General features: G+C 42.2%; 1 protein-coding gene across 2 annotated transcripts in view; it reads left to right on the top strand.

Annotated features, from left to right (window-relative positions):
* The first annotated feature begins 12905 nt into the window (after positions 1 to 12905).
* The window catches only part of Kdm3a (lysine demethylase 3A), a 43318-nt gene continuing 36350 nt past the window's right edge, over positions 12906 to 19873 (top strand). The window contains exons 1-2 of one of the 2 annotated variants that reach the window (XM_050126429.1): positions 12906 to 13337; positions 13563 to 13778. In XM_050126429.1, the coding sequence (XP_049982386.1) occupies positions 13593 to 13778 (186 nt within the window). In that variant the 5' untranslated portion in view covers positions 12906 to 13337; positions 13563 to 13592. The remainder of the gene's footprint in view (positions 13338 to 13562; positions 13779 to 19873) is intronic. The other variant, XM_050126430.1, reaches the window with a different exon arrangement.

Here is a 19873-nt window from a genome sequence, read left to right as displayed (position 1 = left end):
TGCTTCTCAGTAATGTCTGTTAGATATACTAGGCCTATAGGTCAAAGTTGGAGTCCCCAAAGTTGCAGAAGAACTTTGTGTGACCGTCCAGGCAGCTGGATGTTTCTTTCATCCCTTAACTTTGGAAGTCACTTGCTCTGTACTTCTTGTTTACTCAGGTGATATTGTGAACATCTCACGTCTTTGATGGGATTAAAGACTATATAGTTACAATTATAGTTCTACTGTATAGTTACAGTTATAGTTCTACTATATAGTTACAGTTATAGTTCTTCCTAATCATGGTAGAAAGTAAATCAGGTACAAAACTCTGGACTCTTCAGAAGAGGACAGCTGATGGAACATTTTTTTCTATTTTGCCAAATACAAATCAACTGAATATTATAACTATAATATTCTTATAACTTTGAAATTTTTACTTGATAATTGTTTTTGTAATATATAATTTTATAATGTTAAAGTTAAAGCCTCCCTTTTTTATTTTGACAAGAAGGGGAAAATGTAGAATATTCCTTTACATTGTGCAAATATATGTCACTGTGATTGGGTTAATAAAGAAGCTGATTGGCCATTAGCTGGATAGGTAGAGGTTAGGCAGGACTGGCAGACAAAAAGAGCACAGAAATGAAGAAAGGAAGGTTCTGAGAATCTTGAGGAGATATGGAGAGAAGAGAATGATCTTGCCATACTGAGAAAAGGTACCAAGCCATGTGGCAGAGCACAGATAAGAAATTTGGCTTAATTTGGAATTTAAGAGTTAGCTAGTAACAAGTTTGAGCTATTGGCCAAGCATTTATAATTAATAAGTCTCTGTGTGATTATTTGGGGATTGGCTGGTAGGACAGAAAACTCTACCTACAAGGTCTAGTAAAATAAATGCAATTATATTGTAATCTCAAAAATAAAATTTTAAAAATTCTTCACAGAGGAAGCAAAAGAAATCTTTGAAGAAAAAAAATCAATAAGTAAAAGTCAAAAAGAAGCTGGGCCTGGTGGCACATGCCTTTGACTGGGCTATACCCCAAACTTCTCTTATTTATTTATTTTTTGAACATCTGATCTGCCCAGCACTATGGAAGAGAGGCAGGTGGATCTGCATGCCAGCCTGGTTTACATAGAGAGTTCCAGGCTAGCCAGGGCTACATAGTGAGACCCTGTCCCATAAACAAACAAAATGGGTTTGGACAGAAAGCACAGGGGTTAAAAGCACTGATGGCTCTTTCAGAGGTCCCTGGTTCAATTCCCAGGATCCATATCATGGCTAAAAACCACCTACAACCCCAGTTCCAGTGGATCTGATTCCACTGGCCTCCTCTGACAAGGACACATGTGGTACAGAAACATACATTCAGACAAAACACTCATAACATAAAATAAAAGCAAATCTTTTTAAAACTTTTAAAAAGAAGAAGTTGGGGGTATAGCTCAGTAAGGTAGAGTGCTTGCTTAGCACATGAGAGGCACTGGGTGTGATTCCGGTGGCTGCGTTCACTTGGTGGTGCATGCCTGAAATTCCAGAATGCAGGAGGTGAAGGCAGGAGATTCAGAAGTTCAGGTGTTCAAGTTCAAGGTTAGCTACAGAAAGTCAGTGACCAGCCAGGGCTCCTTGAGCCACTGTCTCAAAAAAAAAAAAAAAAAGAAAGAAAAAAAGAAAAAAAATTAAATCAAGCACCAATTAGAACATGTGATAGAAAAAACATGCATGTGCATGTTTGCCCACATACATGTGTGTGCACACAAATATACATACACACAGAGGTCCATTTTCCCTAAGGTAAACAATGAATAAAGAAAATCAAGATAGCTATATACAAATAGTCACAAAAACAAAAAAATATAGAAAATATTCTTTATAATTGCTATGGTGCTCCTAGTAAAAGCAAATAATAATTTTTCTAATGCTTTAGGGTGATTGGTTATTCACTAGAGAAAAATAGGAAACTCAGAACTCATTCATAAAAGTAAGATCCACATGGAGCAGATGTTCACATTTTATAATCAAGTCAAATAGCGTCATATTCCTTTCCCCTTCCTGAACATTTCAATCCTGAAGCCATTGGGAGGAACAGAGGGACAGGCTCTCAGGAGAGTGCTGCACTCCTGAGACTTTGATACTGAAGGGGTAAACAGGCAGCGCAGAGCTGGGGGGGGGTAGGGCCCCAATGGGATAAGGACAAATACAAGCCACCCCACCATGGGACACTAAGAGCCTAGATAGGGCAGTGAACAAGGGCAGTCCCTTAGAAGCAGAGCCCGAGTAGGGCAAGGAGACTGTTCACTGTGGCAAAGCATGGCCTGGGGTGGGGCACAAGAAGGGAGTCTGGTCTGGAATCAAATGTCAGAGACTGCCTGTAGCTCCAGCTCCTGGGAAATCTGATGCACTCTTCTGATACCTGTGGGTGCCACACACACACACACACGTGTGGCACATACTCATGTGGATACACACACCTGCACAAAAATAAAAAGATATCTTAAAAAAGAAATCACCTCTAACAGTTAGTAGTAGTTCTCATATTTATAAATATGTAATATATGTGTAACATATATGATAGACATATATCTCCAAGCTGTAGCATGTACATTCGAGTAACACCCCCACCTCTGTTCACCTGAATTCACTTTTATTCCAAGAGATATCAGAAATTTCCCAAAGCCTTTAAGACTGCTAGTAACTAGAAATCTGTTATCTGTTTGACTCTTGATGCTTCAACTACCAACCAATTAGAATACAGTATTTAGCTCTTGTAAGCTCCAGCTCTCTCTCTCTCTCTCTCTCTCTCTCTCTCTCTCTCTCTCTCTCTCTCTCTCTCTCTCTCTCTCTCTCTCTCACGCGCACACACACACACACACACACACACACACACACACACACACAGAGATCATTTCCTAAGTTCTCAGACTCAAGAGAACCGTGACCAACACAAAGCCAGCCATGACTTCAGTTGTTGTTCCCCTGTGTGTATTGTGTCCTTGGACAACCAGATGGCTCTTCGCTCGAGTTATTCTCCATCCCTCTGATTTTCAGCAGCTTTATTCTGGTGTTCTTACAGGTCATTTTCTTTAGATTTAGCCAACTGAGCCCCCTAGGTCTATAAGTTTGTGTCGAATTTTAGAAAGATTGTCAGCTGTTATCTCTTCGAATGTTTTCTGCTCTGTTCTACTTCTTTTCTGCTTTGGGACTATACTCACACATATATGAAGCTCTTGGTATTGTTCTCCATACCTCAAATGCTCTCACTGTCTCTTTTCTCTGTTTGTTTCCTCCCCCTCCGCAGTACTGGGGGTTGAGTCTATGTCCTTATAAATGGTAGGCAAACGCTTTACCACCAAGTTACATCTCCAGCCCTTTTTCTCTTCTCTTCTTCTCCCCGCTTTCCTTCCTTTCAGCTTAAGCAATTTTTAATGCTTTGCAATCAAGTTCAGTAATTTCTATGTCTTACCTGCCATTAAATGAATTCATCTGTATTCATTGTTTTTCCTCTAATCTGATAAAACACCATGGCAAAGGCAACTCAATGAAGAACGAGTTTATTTGGGGCTTACAGTTTCAGAAGGCTAGAGTCTGTGATAATGGAGTGCAGGTAAACGTTGACACAGGCTGAACAGCAGCCGAGATCTCTCATTTTAATCCACAGAGAAGACAGAGGGAGCTAACTCCAAGTGGCACCGGTCTTTTGAAACCTCAAAGCCCACCACTAGTGATGTACTTCTTCTAGCAAGATCACACCTGCTAACTCTCCCCAAACAGCCACCAACTGGGGACCAAGTTTTCAAATTCCAGAGAGTCTGGGACATTTCATCAAACCACCACATCATCTCATATTTTCTCGTTGCTGGCTTGCTCCTTGGTTCTTTGTTATAGCTTTCATGTCTGCAAGGAAAATTCTCAGATAGAAAGGGCTGAGGGTTTTTAAACCAAAGGAAACGTTTGGATAAGAAACGAAACAAATCTGTATTTTGAAGAATCTCTGCGGCAAGCTGAGCTCTAAATTGGAGGGGTTCGTAGCACGGAGATAATAAGCAGCTTAATCCAGGTGGGCGGCAGCCAACAGGGAAGGACGTTACAGGTTTTGAAAACAGCGAGGGACAATCAGAAGGGGGTGGGGGCACCATTAGGACACCCTGTGTAGCAACAATCAAGCCAACCAACATTTCAGCAGGGAGGTGGCAGGGTCTCCGCAGCCTCCACCTCCAGCTGAGGGGCTGCTGACAGTGGCAGCTCCTGTGAAAGGGAGAGTCAGTTCTCTTGAACGGGTGGGTGGGTCAGCGGCTCTCCACTGGCAGCGACCTCACAGCTCTGGTGAGAGGGACAAATTAAACTGGGTGTGGTGCCTGCCTTAATCTTAACTCTGAGTTCAAAGCCAATCTAATCTACCTAGTGAGTTTCAGTACCACACAGTGAAACCCTGTCTAAAAACAAAAACACAATTACAACAGCCCACACCTTGGCCCCATCATCACATTGAAACCGTGTTGTTTGTTCCCTCTATTACAACTGTGAGCCAAATAAAAGTCTTTGCTTAAGAAGTTACTCAGCCTCAGACATTTTGTCATAGTAACACAAAATGTACTAAGATACAAACCATAAGGGCAGCCTGGGAAAGAGCTTTTCCAGCAGAAGGATCAGCTAGCTCTCTGAGGGAGGAGTTTACATGGCAGTCCCACACAGGCTAAAGTGGATGTGGGAAGAGTAGCTACATAGAGAGAGGGCACACGAGTAGACAAAGGCAATGTGGGTCTCTGTGGGCATTGTAAGCGCTTTGGACTCCAGTCCGAACTAAATGAGAAGCCAGAGAAGGGTTTTCAGAAAAAAAAAATATTCAAGTATTAGATCAAGGTGATTCTTGGGGCAAGAGCAGGAGTTAGGAGTTGGGGGTCTAGGTAGGAGATAATGGTAGCAGGGAAGGGGATGAGACATAGTCAGAAAATAGAACCTCCCTTCCCTCCCTCCCTCCTTCCCTTCCTTTCTTCTTTCCTTCCTTCCTGGACGTCTTACATAGCCCAGACTGGCCTGCAACTCTCTAAATAGCAGAGGATACCCTAAACTTCTGGTCCTCCTACTGCCACCTTCTTTGGTTCTGAGATCACAGGCATGCTACTTGGTTTACTTAGTGCCTAGGAGCAAGCCATCTTCTGGTTCATGGTGGGCAAGCACTCTACCCACTGAGCTACATTCTAGACTAAGTTTCTAAAGTTCTATAGCATCTTTCCATGTTTCTTAGGTTGGTCTTGAAATGATGAACTCACATGACCCTCTGTGGATCAAACTGTATGCCCCCACATATGACTTTATGAATATATTTTGAAGGTTTTGCTAATAGATTAAATGTGAGGTATAAGACATAAAGGGATGAAATTCAAGCTCACATTCTACTGTTTAACATTGGACTGTGTATATACATGCTCTTTGTGAGTGACATTGCCTAATTTCCATGCTTCCATATGTTCTTCACCACAAAGTCTGTTTCCACAAGTGTCTCAGTTCAATTGTATCCATTATGGTTATAATGTTTGTTACATCACTGCAAAATAATTTATGCAAGTTCTTCATCCTGTTAGCATGACCTGCAAGAAGAGTATGCCTTCTGTCTTGTTGGCCATATATTTTATTTTGGGGCTATTTTTTATACCTGTGTGTTGTGAAATAATCTTTTTGCTCACTGTGAATATATGTTGCTATTCTTGTTTAATAAAGATCTAGATGGCCAGTAGCTAGGCAGGAAGAGGTTAGGTGGAGCTTACAGACAGGGAGAGAGTGTGGGGATGAAGAAGGGTGGAGTTGCCAGGTGATGCAGGGTGAAGTTAGAACAATATTGTGTGTTGAAAAAAGGTACCAAGCCATATGGCAGAAAATAGATAAGAAATATGGATTAATTTCAGTTGTAATAGCTAGTTAGTAATAAGCCTAAGCTATCAGTCAGGCAGTTATAATTAATAATAAGTCTCTGTGTAGTTATTTGGGAACGGGTTGGCAGTACAGAACATTATGTCTATACCTGTGTAGTTTTCTGTGTTTGGTTTTAAGGTCTTTTGTTTACCACTCTTGTTAAATTAATATCGCTATTTAAAAACATTATTACATTTATCTATTATGTATGCCACAGTTGGTGTTAATGTAGAGGTCAGAGAGCAACTTCTAGGTTTCTGTCTTCTACTGTGTGAGTTCTAGGCATAAAACTCAGGTCATCAGGCTTGACAGCAAGCATCTTTACCTGTCTCACTCATCTGAGCTTCAGCAGAACTCCTACTGGCTGGTGATCAGGCTGGAAAAGCCTCCAGAAAAGACCAAGACAAAGACCGTTTCCCGCTCATTGTGAGTAGCTAGCAGTTCCCTGGGGCTGCTTTCTTTTATTCACATCTAAGATTCTAGGACAAACAGCCTGGACTGACTTGGAGGTATGTCTGCCACTTGCACCTTAACTCAGAGTCTCTTGACCTGGCAGAATTGCATCGAAACAGGGGAAAAGTGTAATTCTCCTCACTTGCAATGACCCCCTTATCAATTATCAAGGCTACAGCTGCTCTTGCTGGTGTCACCCCACAAACCCACCAATATCTGACTAAAAAGAAAGAACATTAAAGAAAACTGTTATTAAGATGCCTGTATTCTTTAGCACCCTAAGACCTTGGGTACCCTAACATACCTGCACTTCTTAACACCTCAAGACCTTGGGTACCCTAACATGCCTGCACTCTTTAGCATCCCAAGACCTTGGGTACCCTAACATGTCTGCACTCTTTAGCATCCCAAGACCTTGGGTACCCTAACATGCCTGCACTCTTTAGCACCCCAAGACCTTGGATGCCCTAACAGTCTGGTGTTGGTGACTCCAGCTCACTGTAGCCGTATAAAATGCACTGTTTGCAATTTTTTTTTAAATTCTGTTTGTAATTCTGTTTGACCAAATTGGAGGTTTGATTAGCTTTCCAACCAACCAGATTTCTGCATTAAATCTTAACTGTGTTTAAATGTTACTGTGGCTTCAAAAATGATTCAAAAGTAGTGGGCTTTGAATGAGTTGACTTTTTCCTAAACTGTTTGGAGGGACTGGCGAGACTGTTTAGTGGTTTAAAGTATTTGCTGCTCTTCCAGAGAAACTGAGTTCAGTTCCCAATACGCAGGAAGATAAGGCCTACCAGACGAAAAAGGAGCCAAGCGGGAGTCTGCTGGGCACTGTCAGAGGTCCTGACCATGCCTAGCCAATAAGGAGTGACCAACGGATATTTCCTGAGTGCTTAGCAACAGGCGCTGTCAGAGGTCCTGATGTTGCCTAACCAATGAGGGACCAGCATGAAATGTCAACTGTCAACGGATCAGAAAGCCTGGGTCAGAACGCCTGGGTGCTGGGAAGTAATAAAAGTCCCTCTACCCCTCCCCCCACGGCGAGTATGCTATAAACCTTCTACCCTTTACCCCCTCCCCCGAGGAAGATGTTTGGACCCAGCAAAACCAGTACCCATGCCAGGTGGCTCAAAACTGCTTATTACCCCAGTTCCAGGGGATCTGACACCTGGTGTGGGAGGTCCTTTTGTCCGTGGGTCGCTTTTATTGGCTAATGAACTGCTTTGAGCCTAAGGCCGAGCAGGGTGAGGCATAGCAGAGCTAGGCGGGAGGACTGGACTGAATGCTGGGAAAAAGAAGGGCGGGGTCAAGGAGAAGCCATGTAGCCCTGCTGGTGCCTGTTACCGGGTAAGCCACTACGATGTGGCAATACACAAATTAATGGAGATGGGTTAAATTAATATTTAAGAGTTAGCCAATAAAAAGCTAACGCTAATGGACCTAACAGTATTTTAATTAATATGGTTTCTGTGTAATTATTTTGGGTCTAAGCAGCCAGAAACAAACAAGTGCCCCCATGCAACAGACACTCTCTCTGCCTTCTTGAGAACCTGCACACATGTGTGCATGCAAACACATGCAATAAAAATAAGATAATATCTCAAAAAAAGTCAGTTTGGGTGCTTGTCTTCCTCAGTCAACCTGGAATACATGTGTGTGTGCATGCGTGCTGCGTGAGTATACATGTTATATGTGTGTGAGACCAGACTTTGATATTAGGATGTCTTCCTCTATTGCTTTCTATCTTATTGAGACAGGATCTATTACTGAGCATGGAGCTTGCTGATTTGGCAAGACTAGCCGATCATCAAGCCTCAGGGGTCTTCCTATCTTTGCTTCCCCAGCAGTTGGATTGAAGAGCAGCATTCTGGGCTTTTTAATGTGGGTGCTGGGGGCTTAGAACACAGGTCTATAGGTGATTATGAACTACACATCTTAAATATGTGCTAGAAAATGAACTCTGGGTCTTTCATAAGCAACAAGTGCTCTTTATCTCTAGCCACCACTCCGGCACTTTCAAGTATATGTTATTTTACTTTTAAATATTAATTTATTTTTTAATGTGTAAAGATATTTTGCCTTCCTATGTGCCTTCCTGTGTATCATGTGCATGCCTGGAAATCAAGGACATTAGACGAGGGCACTAGAGCCCCTAGAACTGAAGTTACAGACCATGTGAGCTGCTAAATGAGCTCTGGGAATTGAACCTGGGTCCTCTGGAAAAGTAGTCAGTGATCATAACCACTGTGACATTTCTCGAGCCTTGAATATATTTTAGAACATCTTACTAGAAACTCCAGATTAACACTCAAAAAGAGAGTTTATTCAATTTTACTGGAAGAAGGAAGTAATTTGTTCTTTGCTAATTGCTTGTTAATAAGCCACATCGAGGAGATAATGGTATAGATAGATGGTAAACAAAATACTTTTATGGAATATGGTAAAAAAAAAAATACCCTGCTGGAAACAGAAACATAATGTGTTTGTGGTGGGTAAATCTTAGATCAGTCTTCAAAATCAGTTTCAAAGGTCAATTCCAAAAGAAATTGCAGAAGTGTATAAGACCAGGATCCTTTGAAGTCACAGTGAACAATTCTAATAAAAAATAAGGCTTGTATACAGTACTTATATCTAATGAGCTTTGAATCATTGAGGTCAACTTAGTAAGTGCTCAGTTGTTTTCTTGTAGCTTCATTTGATGGCTTCTCTTTACCGAGTTCTAGAGAATGACCTCTTACTGGAAAGGAGATGAGGTGACAGAGATAGATGCTGAGGGGCGTTTTTCTCGGGTTGGATCTCCCTGCTGAGCCTTAGCTCAACTGCTTGTCCCTGCTAGAGGTCACAGTGCCTGATGTATGCTACTCTCCTGCAATCACAGCTGCTCCTTCCAGGTTTCAGTAGCAACCCCTCTAGGCAGAGTTTTCATTGAGACTGCTGGCAAATTCCCAAATAACCACACAGAGACTTATTATTAATTAAAATTGTTTGGCCAATAGCTTAGACTTGTTACTCACTAACTCTTATAACTTAAATTAACCCATTTCTAATCCTTTACTTACTGCCACAGGGCTCATGGCTTGTTACCTCATTTTGTATACATCCTGCTTCCTTTCCATCTGGCTGGTGACTCCCTGACTCCACCCTTCTTCCCAGTATTTTCTCTATTTTGAGAATCCTGTCTAGATATTGGCCATTTAGGTTTTTTTTTCTTAAAGCAATCACTGTGACATATGTTCATGCAGTGTAAAGGAATAGCCCACAAATCCTTCCGTCCTTGTATTAGTCAGAGTTCCCTAGAGTCACAAAACTTTTGGGATGAATCTCTCTCTCTCTCTCTCTCTCTCTCTCTCTCTCTCTCTCTCTCTCTCTCTGTGTGTGTAAGTGTAAGTGTAATTTACTGTAATGACTTAAAGGCTGTAGTCCCAACTAATCCAACAATGGTTGGTTTTGAATGGAAAGTTCAAGAATTGAGGGTGTGGGGGTACACACCCCTAATCTCACGCAGAAGTATATGGGTGTCTATGATTTTGAGGCTAGCCTGGTCTACAAAGAGAGTTCCAGGACAGCCAAGGCTGTTATACAGAGAAACCTTATTTCAAAAAAGCCACAAAAAAGAAAGTCCAAGAATCTAGTAGTTATTCAGTTCCATGAGGCTGGGTGTATCAACTGGTCTCATGTTTATGCTAGAATCCCAAAGAAGTAGTGAAGGAATGAATGTTCTGGCAAGGTGAGGGCAAGCAGGCTTCTTCCATTGTCCTTAGATAGGCTTCCACCAAGTGTGTGGCCCAGATTAAAGGTCTGTCTTCTTGCCTCAAGATCGGATCAATGTCAGGTGTGGTGGCACACATCTTTAGTCCCAGCACTTGAGAGGCAAAGTCAGGCAGATTTCTGAGTTCAAGGCCAGTCTGATCTACAGAGAGAGTTCCAAGACAGCCAGGACTACATAGAGAGAAACTCTGTCTTGAAAACCAAAAGGGGGAGAAGAAAAAAGATCTGGATCAAAAGCCTGTGTCTTCCAATCTCAAGATTTGGATCACAAGTGTACCCTCCATTTCTGGATTGTAATTCATTCAGAAATAGTGAAGTTGAAAACGAAAAATAGCCATCATAGTCCTCTTGCCCCTTTAGGCTATGGTTGGTTTGCAAGCCTTGGATATATGTCTCATTTATTGTTCTGTGGCTCTTCATACCAGCCCTTACTCTGTAAATAGACCTTTTCTCCACTCTCCTTAGGCATCTTACTTCAGCATGCTAGGATCTGAACTAATATAGGAGGGGCAGGAATGCAACTTCGTTGGTAAAGTGCTTACCTTGAAGGCAGTAAGACCTAAATTTGATGCCAAGAGCATCAAGGAAAGGCATTTGCTGCCAGGCCCGAATATCCAAGTTTTATCCCTGGATCCACAGGGCAGAAGAATAGAACTACAAAAAGTTGTCCTCTGACCGCCACAGGAGCACATACATATTAATAAATAAATGAATGTAATTTAAAAAATGCCAGGTGTGGTGATACCACTTGTAATATTCTGACTCCATTTCTGTGTGTTTGCCACAGTGTGAATGTGGGGGGCCAGAGGCCAATTTTTTATGTGTAGTTTCTGGGGCTAGAACTCAGGTCCTCAGGATTGGTGACTGTACCTTTATCCACTGAGCCATCTTGTCAGTCATATTTTAACATACGGTCTATTAAATATACTTTCTTATTGTTTTGTTTTTCAAGACAGGGTTTCTCTGTGTAGTCCTGGCTGTCCTGGAACTCACTCTGTAGACCAGGCAGGCCTTGATCCACTCACCTCTGTTTCCCAAGTGCTAGAATTAAAGGCGTGCACCACCAGGCCTCTTTTTAGGCTTTTAATTTTAATTAGTTATATATCATATAGTAGCATTTTGGCAAATGACATACTATATATACAATGGTAATCCCATATGCTTTTCTGTGACATGCAAGCTTCTGTAAGCACACTATGTTATTACTATGCTGAAATAACCTAGCAACCTTAGGTTATGTTCCTAGAGCATATCTCTAATTAAATGAAATATAACTGTACAGAGATGCTTATGTAATTTTCTTTTGATTACCTTCTGATAATTACCTTAATTGTTTCAAGCTTCTCATGCTGCAGTTTTCTTGGGTCAACACTTTTTTTTTTATAATACTAAGTACCTTCCTGTGCTTATGAATAAAATTAACCCATTTATATTTATTGTAAAGATAAATAGACTTATTCTAGACATTTTATTTTTTACCATACTTTCTTCTTCTTTCTTTTGTTTTTCTTGTTCCTATTTCCTTCTTCTGTTGAAGTGGGCAGGTTTCTTCATTCCATTTTCCATCTCTTTATGGTCTGCATATTATAAATTCAACTCAACTTAATTCTTCAGCACTATTCAAGCTTTAACTTTCTAATGTCATATATTCAGGCCAAATATATTTCAAAATGAATATGATACTAATTTGCGTTATATATTCATTTCTCAATGCATTTTTGAACTTTGTCGGATGTCCCATTTTCACATTTGTAAAACAGGCAATTTCCATCCATTTTATGTTAAGGTTTAAATGTGATGCTGGGTCAAGCACCAGGCTTCATGAAAAAGTCTTCAACTATTTATTCCCTTTCTTCATTCAACCAATAATTTTCTGGTACAAACCACATAATCTTTTCTCTCCTTTGTCCTTCAAAGTCACCTTCTCTTTCATTATCACTTTTATCATCAACTCCATCCACTTTTTCAGTTTCTTTGTTGTCTCAGAACAACTTATATCCACTTTGCATTAAAAAAAATCCATCCCACATAGTATTTTGTAGATTGTTTGCCTCCAGATTTAATGAGCATCATTTTCCAGGAACTCCATGCCTTTCTTCACTTAGCCTTCAAAATGGCGGCCCTAGGCATGCACGACCTGCACCACGTGCGCCTGCGCCTCCAGCGGCCATTTCACCCAGCAGCCCAAGTTCCAGAGCCCGCCCCTGCCGGCGCCTGCGCACGAGCCTCCGGAGCCTAGTGGCTCCTCCCCCTAGCTGCGTACGCCTGAAACCGCACGTCCCAGTACTGTCCCTCCCCCGCGGGCTGTGGACCGCCCCCGCCCCTTTCCCGTGAGATTCTTCCGCCTCTGGGAAGGTCCATCTTCGCTCGACAGCCTACGCTTCGAGTGCAGTCCAATCGGCGCTCCCGGCCCAGGGTCTCCCCGTTCAGTCTTATCTGTGAGCCTGTGCGATTTCCTGCCTGGCTTCAAAGTCGATAACCGATTCGGCGGGACTTTTTTGCGTAGCGCGAGGCAACAAATGGAAGAATGGAGCAGCGGCGGAAGGATCTGCCGACTGCGTCCTGCGCCCTCTAATGGGGGTCGGCTTCGAGTTGGAGGGGGCGGGGGGAAGGGAGGAGGCAGCCAAGGAATTGTTTTTTTTTCCTCGCCCCGCCCTCTTCAGCATAGCCAGTAGAAACAGACAGTTTCTTCAGATGCTCCGCCCAGCCCCCGAAGCTCAGCCAATGAACGGTGGCAGCGGCTCTGAGGGGGCGGGCCCGGCAGGCTGTGCGTGTCTTGTGAGAGAGAGCTCTTGAACCAAGTCAGAGCTGGAGTCGGCTGGGCGGCAGGGCTCTCTTGCCGCCGTCGCGGGTGACTCAGGGAGGCGGGAGGCGGGAGGCGGGGTAAGCGCGCCGCGGGCCTCGGCTGCGGGAGACCGAGAGAGAAAGGTGAAGAGTCCGTGCGGGCGGTCGCCGCGTCTCCTCGGTTCACGGCGCAGGCCGGGCGGGGGTGCGCCCGAGTCGGCGGCCCGGAAGCGGGGGGCGGGGGCGCGGCAAGTGTCGAGTCGCGAGCTTAGTCCACGGCGGCTCCGCGGCCGCCCGGGGCGGGGACCGGCCGCTGGGACGGGCCCTCTGCACTCGGGGAGCCTTTTCTTTGCCGGGGCAAGGGGACGAACACTTAGGAAAAAGCACCGGCGCTGCGGCTCCGTCGTCCCTCCTCTCGCTCAGCGTCCTGCTTTGAAAGGTTTGGAAAAAGCGAAAGTTGGTGGGGTGAGAGGGTCACGCGGCACTAGGGCCGGTGCTTGCGGCCGGGGAGGTCTGGAAGGGGGTGGGGAGGCGCGAGTGGCAGCTTGGAGTATGGGGTCCACCTGCGGGGGTGTCACTCCACCGGTCCCGGTCGGCGCTTCTTCTTCGGGCCGCCTCCGACTTCGGCCGCCCCCATCGAATTTTGTTTTTGTGCCTTTTGCAGGGAGGAGCCCTTCCTGCTGGCGTGGAAACCATGGTGCTCACGCTCGGAGAAAGTTGGCCAGTATTGGTGGGGAAGCGATTCCTTAGTTTGTCCGCAGCCGAAGGCAGCGAAGGCGGCCACGACAGCTGGGACTTGGAGCGAGTCGCGGAGTGGCCCTGGCAGTCGGGGACCATTCGAGCTGTTTCCCACATTGACGTTACCAAGAAAGATCTGAAGGTAAAAAACCAAAACAAAACACAAAACCCCCAAACAAACAAAAAACCCATCTCCTGGGGCTGGGCAGTCGGACGGTTTTCAGTTACCTTGGTAACGCGGCAGTCAAGCTCCCCTCCCTCCTTTTTTTGAAATGGGCCACTAGAACGTTGGCATGTGATCTAAAGGTGCAGAAATCTAGACATTGAAAGTCTTTTAAATGGTTTGTAGCGTCAAGGTGTGTTTGGCTTAGAGCTCCAGCTGCCTGAGATTTATAATGGGCTTAGGATTGTTCAGACATGCTTCATTAATGCAGGCGCTGGGTCCCACTAGGACTCTGATTATGCCCCCAACGGGAGGAGTGTTGTTTATTAGTAGTAGGTTAGAGAAGTGGATGACATTCATTGAGGGCTAGCTTGGAAGTGCTTTCAAAATAGACGATTGGAGCTGGGAGTGTTGCTCTTTATTTCTTCACTCAACTTTTTGAACTTTACAACTTGGAAATGAAGTATGACTGTAGAGGGCGGAGCTTAGTTCCGTTCAGCTTGTTGAGGTGGGTATTTGCTGGTGTGTGGTTAATGAGGCCGGAGTGAGTTCCTGTTGTCAGAAAGGCTGGGTTGGTTTGGGTATGACCATATATGGATGCCTTGGGTGGAGCTGTCCCATACAGGGTGTTTGGGAAGAATGCCTTCAGAAATACTACATGTGGGTGTTTGGGAGGAAGCAGAGAAAGGGAACTGGTGTGACCAGTGAACATATTTTTGATGTTAATGAAAACTGGAAGCCTTCAGTTCGTTCTTTTGCAAGGATGAATTCTGCTCTCTGATACAAGTATTGGAAAAATCGTCTGGAAACAAGCAGTAAGGAAGCCATTGTGTCACCAAAGACTCCCTTGTGCAAAAAACATCCGAGAAAAAAATTCCTAACAAAGACTCCTAAGTGGTGATAACTTGGAGCTTGTCAGGGCAGAAGACAGTTCTACCCTGAGTAATGTACATGCGTTGGGATCTTTGCTTCTGGAAAGCTACTCAAAGGATGCAAGTTTTAGCTGTTGTCAGTTGAATGTTGATTCTGAAACACTTCAGTTGAACACAGACTTGACAGTGCATGCCTATACTGTTGTGGGTCTTAAGAGGATTGTTAGAAAAGGATATTTGGTTATGTATTTACAGAGTTTTTACCATGTGCCTTGTATTCATGTTGCAAGGGAAGAGTGACCACTGGACATTCAACCACGCTCCAAGCATCATTGTGATCACTAACAGACACTCTCTCTCTCTCTTTTTTTTTTAATTCCCATACTTTGGGCTACAAAGGACTGTTGTTCCCATTTTGCAGATAAAGATCTTATGCCTAAAGAAGACTAAGTTTATTAGCCTGTGGGCCTCTTAGTTAGGAATGAATACAGCCTGTATTCTAACTTAGGACCTTTTCCTGCAGAGGCTTCCGGCATAACCATCATACTGCCCATCAGAGACTGGAGCCACAGTGCTTCTGCTGCTGCTGCTGCTTTTCTCCTAATCCCACTCTTTTCACCAAGTCTGGTTTTAGAGATAGTAAATTGTGTGGGAATGACCAGTCTGTTTGCTCTGGGTAGTAACCACTGCATAAAGTGGGCGGTGTACCAAACTTCAATCATGGTTGCTGTGGTTTATTCACCTGACAAGTTAAAAAAAAAGCTAAAAAAAACCTCTAATACCTTGGTGTTTTTTTGTTTTGTTTTGTTTTGTTTTGTTTTGTTTTGATCTGATCTAAATGGGAGCAGTATTTAAGCTTTGTAGTCCTTAGTTCTTGGGAAGGTGACAGGAGTCTAGGTGATTACACATGCAATGTAAAATATGTAAAATGTCCTTAACATGTTTTCATCTCCATATCCCCTCTCCCCCAAGCCTTTGAGGAGGTGATAATTTCACTTTCAGAGAACTCTTTGGTCCAAGCTGACATAACTAGCCACTATATGATGGTGGGAACATTTGAATCCATGTTTCCCAGTGTGTATTTTTGGATTTCAGCTCAAGAAAATTTTTGTTATGAAGGATTTTGCCTTACTGCAAATTTTTGTAACTGAGTTCTTGTGTAGGTGCAAATCTGCTTTATTTTCCAAACATTTATTACTCTGTTCCCTATTTGAGTAGTAACAGTAATTAAGTTTAGGGGGGGCATTTTGTATTTAACAGAAATGTGTCTTAAAACTCTAGAATCAAGTTATGCTTTGTGAGACCAAAGCAAGAAATAAGACCATGTTTACATTTGGGCTTAGGGGCATTGAGGGTGGCGGAGTGACTAGGCTAAATTGAAGGGAATTTCAAGTTGTTTGCAACTGCAACTGTCCATTTATTGTTAGTCCACATGTTAGCCTTCCTAGACTTGCAGTTGGATGAATGATAACAAGATGAATGCTGCTTAACATTGTTTCACCTAGAAAAAGACTTTGTAACAAAGTGATTTTAAAGATTAGAAAAGCTATATATATAGCAGTGGATTCTGAAGAAGTTAAAGTGATCATTTATTGTCAGATGGTTATTATGTGGCAAGTGCCATTTTGAACCCTTATAAATATTCTGTTTAGGAAGATACTTTTTTTAATACAGGAAATTGAGATTTAAAGAAGTTAAATAACTTTGTCACTCTTCTGCAGACCTCAGGCAATGTCTTTAATATTCAGATAGAATGGGGTTAGTGTTCTTTATTTATATGTGTCTTTATGTCTTACCACCTGGAGCTTTGCTTAGCAGTTAGTGAGTTCAAATACTTGAATGAATAAACGAAGGATTACAAGACCATTTCCTTTACTATGGGGAAATATAGAAATCATTTACTGATGAGGCCATGGCCACTTCCTAGTTTCAGGACTTGTTTTACCTTGCCCAACTGTTTCTACTAGAGGGTGAAGGGTACATATGCGTGTTTGGAATGCCCTCTACCCCCACCTTGCCTGTGTAGGTCTTTAGCTTCCTTTCAGTCTGCTATTTCTTGAGTTTCCTACCCCCTTCTTTGGTTGTCTTTAGCAAATACATAGAGTTTTTATTTCCTGCGTAGGTCATTTCTTACAACTGTCAGCAATTAGATTCTTTGATTGGTGCCTGGTCTCTGTCCTTCCCTACCACTTGAACTGGAAAATTGTGGATTCACTGCCATTGAAGCTATGTAAAATTAGAAACTCATACCACAGTGTAGTAAACACTGTTTGCCTCTTAAATTTGGATGTTAGGTTGTAGGATTTTCAAGTAGCATTGCACACATATACACACACATTGAATTGTTTTTTAATTTATGGGTTAGTGAAAGTACTAGTGCTCTGAATTGTAAAGCCAGGCATGAATCGTTGTATAACTAAACACTTCTGCTCTAGCCATGCCATCCTGCTGTGAACTTGGACACATTTTCCCTGGCATTTCCAATGGTTTTATGATTAGATACTCAGGTGAGATGAGTTTAAAGCCAAAATTGTAGGTTTGGAGAATAGCTTGATATGATGTAGCATAAAGACTACTGTTGGGGAAAAGTTACTTGAAATAATTTGAACTATCCAACATATGATCAAGATTTGATAGACTAATAGGTACCACTTATAAATACTTTATTAAAAGAAAAGCAAACTTTGGAAGTATAGGTAGTGAACCATAGTTAATTAAGCATAAGTAGTATCTCTTCATATGCCCACGGAAAGAACAATGGGAACCAGGCAGATTGATCAGCACATAGAGTTGTCTTTGGTACTCTGTCATGCAGTTGTTACTAGAGTTGTCTTTGAATATGAGTATCTTCTCACAGAAATATTGGCAGGTGATTATCTTGAGAGGAGTGCTCTTAATTTTGATAATTTGAGACAGGTTCCATGTATCTGAGGAAGACCTGATCTCGTGATCCCCTTGCTTTGCCTCACTCTGCCTTACCTAACTCAGGACCTCAGGTGTGCTAGGCAAGTGTCCGCACTGAGCAACAGCCCTGGCTTCTAAAAGACACGTGATTTTAATAGGAAACTGAAAGATGGTGGGGAGATTACAGTATGTATTGTGTATGAGTCATTTGTTTTTAAGCCAAAGCTAATAAGAATTTTAGCCAAACACAATCTGATACTTGAAAGTCACGCAGATGTGTCCAACATTTGGCATGTGCCCCAGGGTAGCTATAAATGCAGCCCAACAAAAAATTGTATACTTAAAATATTAGAGTTTTTTGTTCTTTTTAAAAACATGATTGTATAGCTTTTGGAATTATACTTTGTAGATGGTAGTGTCATCTACAAAGTTGATGAAAGTTGGACAGTTTTCAGTAGCTAAGCTTTTTTTTTTCTCTTGAATTTGAGAGTTCTCGTCCAATTTTTAAATTAGTTATCTTAAGCTTCAAATAGTGAGTGGATAATAATTGTGATTGTTACTTAAGTTTTGGGAATCTATTTAGTATCTTAAAGGAAATCCTTCACCTATTGTGAATACAGCCAGATACTACGTAATCATGTTGTCTACTTTGCCAGTCCTAATATGTGATCAGCAGTGAGAGTTATCATGAAGTCTTAAGATGGCAGAGTGGCACATAACTTTAATCCCATCACTTGGGAGGCAGATCTCTTGAGTTAAAGGCGATTCTGGTCTGTACAGTCAAATAATAGACAAGCTAGGGCTACATAAGACCCTATCTCGAGAAAATAAAAGGAATGCTTCATAATTATTTTTAAATCTAAATCCATTGAAAGGTAGATGTTACTATTTTTATTTTGAAATTAGTAGAATAAGAATCAAAGGATTAAATTTAGGGTTTAGACTTTTTAACCAGTGTATTCCTTTCTTTTGAGTGTGTGTTGTGTGCAGGTCTGTATGCATGTCTGTAGAGACCAGAGGTTGATGCTGAGTGTCTCATTACTTTCCACTTACTCTTTGAGATAGGGTCTCACTGAGCCTGGAACTTGCTGACTGTGCAAGACTGATCAGACCCCCAGCTCTCCATCTCCTGTTCACAGCACTGGAATGACAGGCAGATGCTGCCATGCTGAGCTTTTTGTGCATACGACGAATATGAAATGGGGTCCTCATGCTTACATCAGACTTCTCTACTTCTCTATTATCACATCATACAAAGTGATGGGTTCTTAGCTGGGGTTCAGGTTAGTTGCTTCCTTAGCTTTCTTAGGTTGATTTTGTTCGCGTAAAATCATTTTAATAAAGCTTTGGAGCTGGGGTTCAAGCCCATATCTCTAATTCTGTACTTTTGTTTATGGTTATTCCTTTTATTCCAAATTTCTAATACTTAGTAAAACTGTCCCTGAAAACTGGGCTAGGCTTAAGATTGATGCATACAGTTTCTCTGCCTAGGAAACAGGAACATGGCGATCTTTGAACATGAAACTGGTGTTAAAATTTGTGTGTCACTGTTTGGGTGCTGGGAACCAAACCCAAGTCCCCTGTAAGAACAAGAAGCCCTCTTAGCTGCTGAGCCATCTCTTGCTGGCCTCAGTGGTTTTAAAGAAGTATTGTGTAGACCAGGAAGGTTTAGGATTGGCATTACCAACATTGAGCTGGAAGCCCCATCACCTTTTAAGTAGATAACAGAAACAAGAGCCAGTTTAGAGAGAAATTGTTGATTTATTCATTTTTGATAATTTGGTTAGTGATTAGAAATTGTACGCCAAGGACATATGGTGCTACACAGAAGCAGACACAGCCCTCATGTGTCAGCCTTCCACAGATAGCACCTGTGCATGCGTTAGGAAGGAAAAGTAGATGTTTTCATTCCATCCGTAGGAGATGTCGACTCTGATAAGGGAAAATATCTTCAAGGAAAGGATTCTCTAGTTTCTAGCAGATGAAGGAAGCAGATGAGCTAGTAATCCTCACTGCTGAGGAGGAGTAGGAGTCATGAGGAGACTCCATAGATAAAAGAGTGATTAATCTTTGAAACTCAAAATGAGGGGCTGGTTAGTAGGAGGAATTTTAAATAAAAATAATTGATTCTTTTGCATTGGATATTAAGTGATTATTTTTTGAAATCTGCTAAAGAAGATTAAATATATAGAATAAATGACTTAAATATGGATTTTTTGTTTTGGGTTTTTTTTGGTATTTTGTTGTTGTCTTTGTTTCTTTTTTTTTTTTTTTTTTTTTTTTTTTTTTTTTTTTGTA

The sequence above is a fragment of the Alexandromys fortis genome, unplaced genomic scaffold (assembly GCF_014885135.2).
Source record: "Alexandromys fortis isolate MF-2015 unplaced genomic scaffold, M_Fortis_MF-2015_v1.1 scaffold_257, whole genome shotgun sequence".
NCBI classification, from domain to species: Eukaryota; Metazoa; Chordata; class Mammalia; order Rodentia; family Cricetidae; genus Alexandromys; species Alexandromys fortis.
The sequence above is the reverse complement of the archived record's forward strand: the minus strand, read 5'-3'. Positions and strand labels throughout refer to the sequence as shown.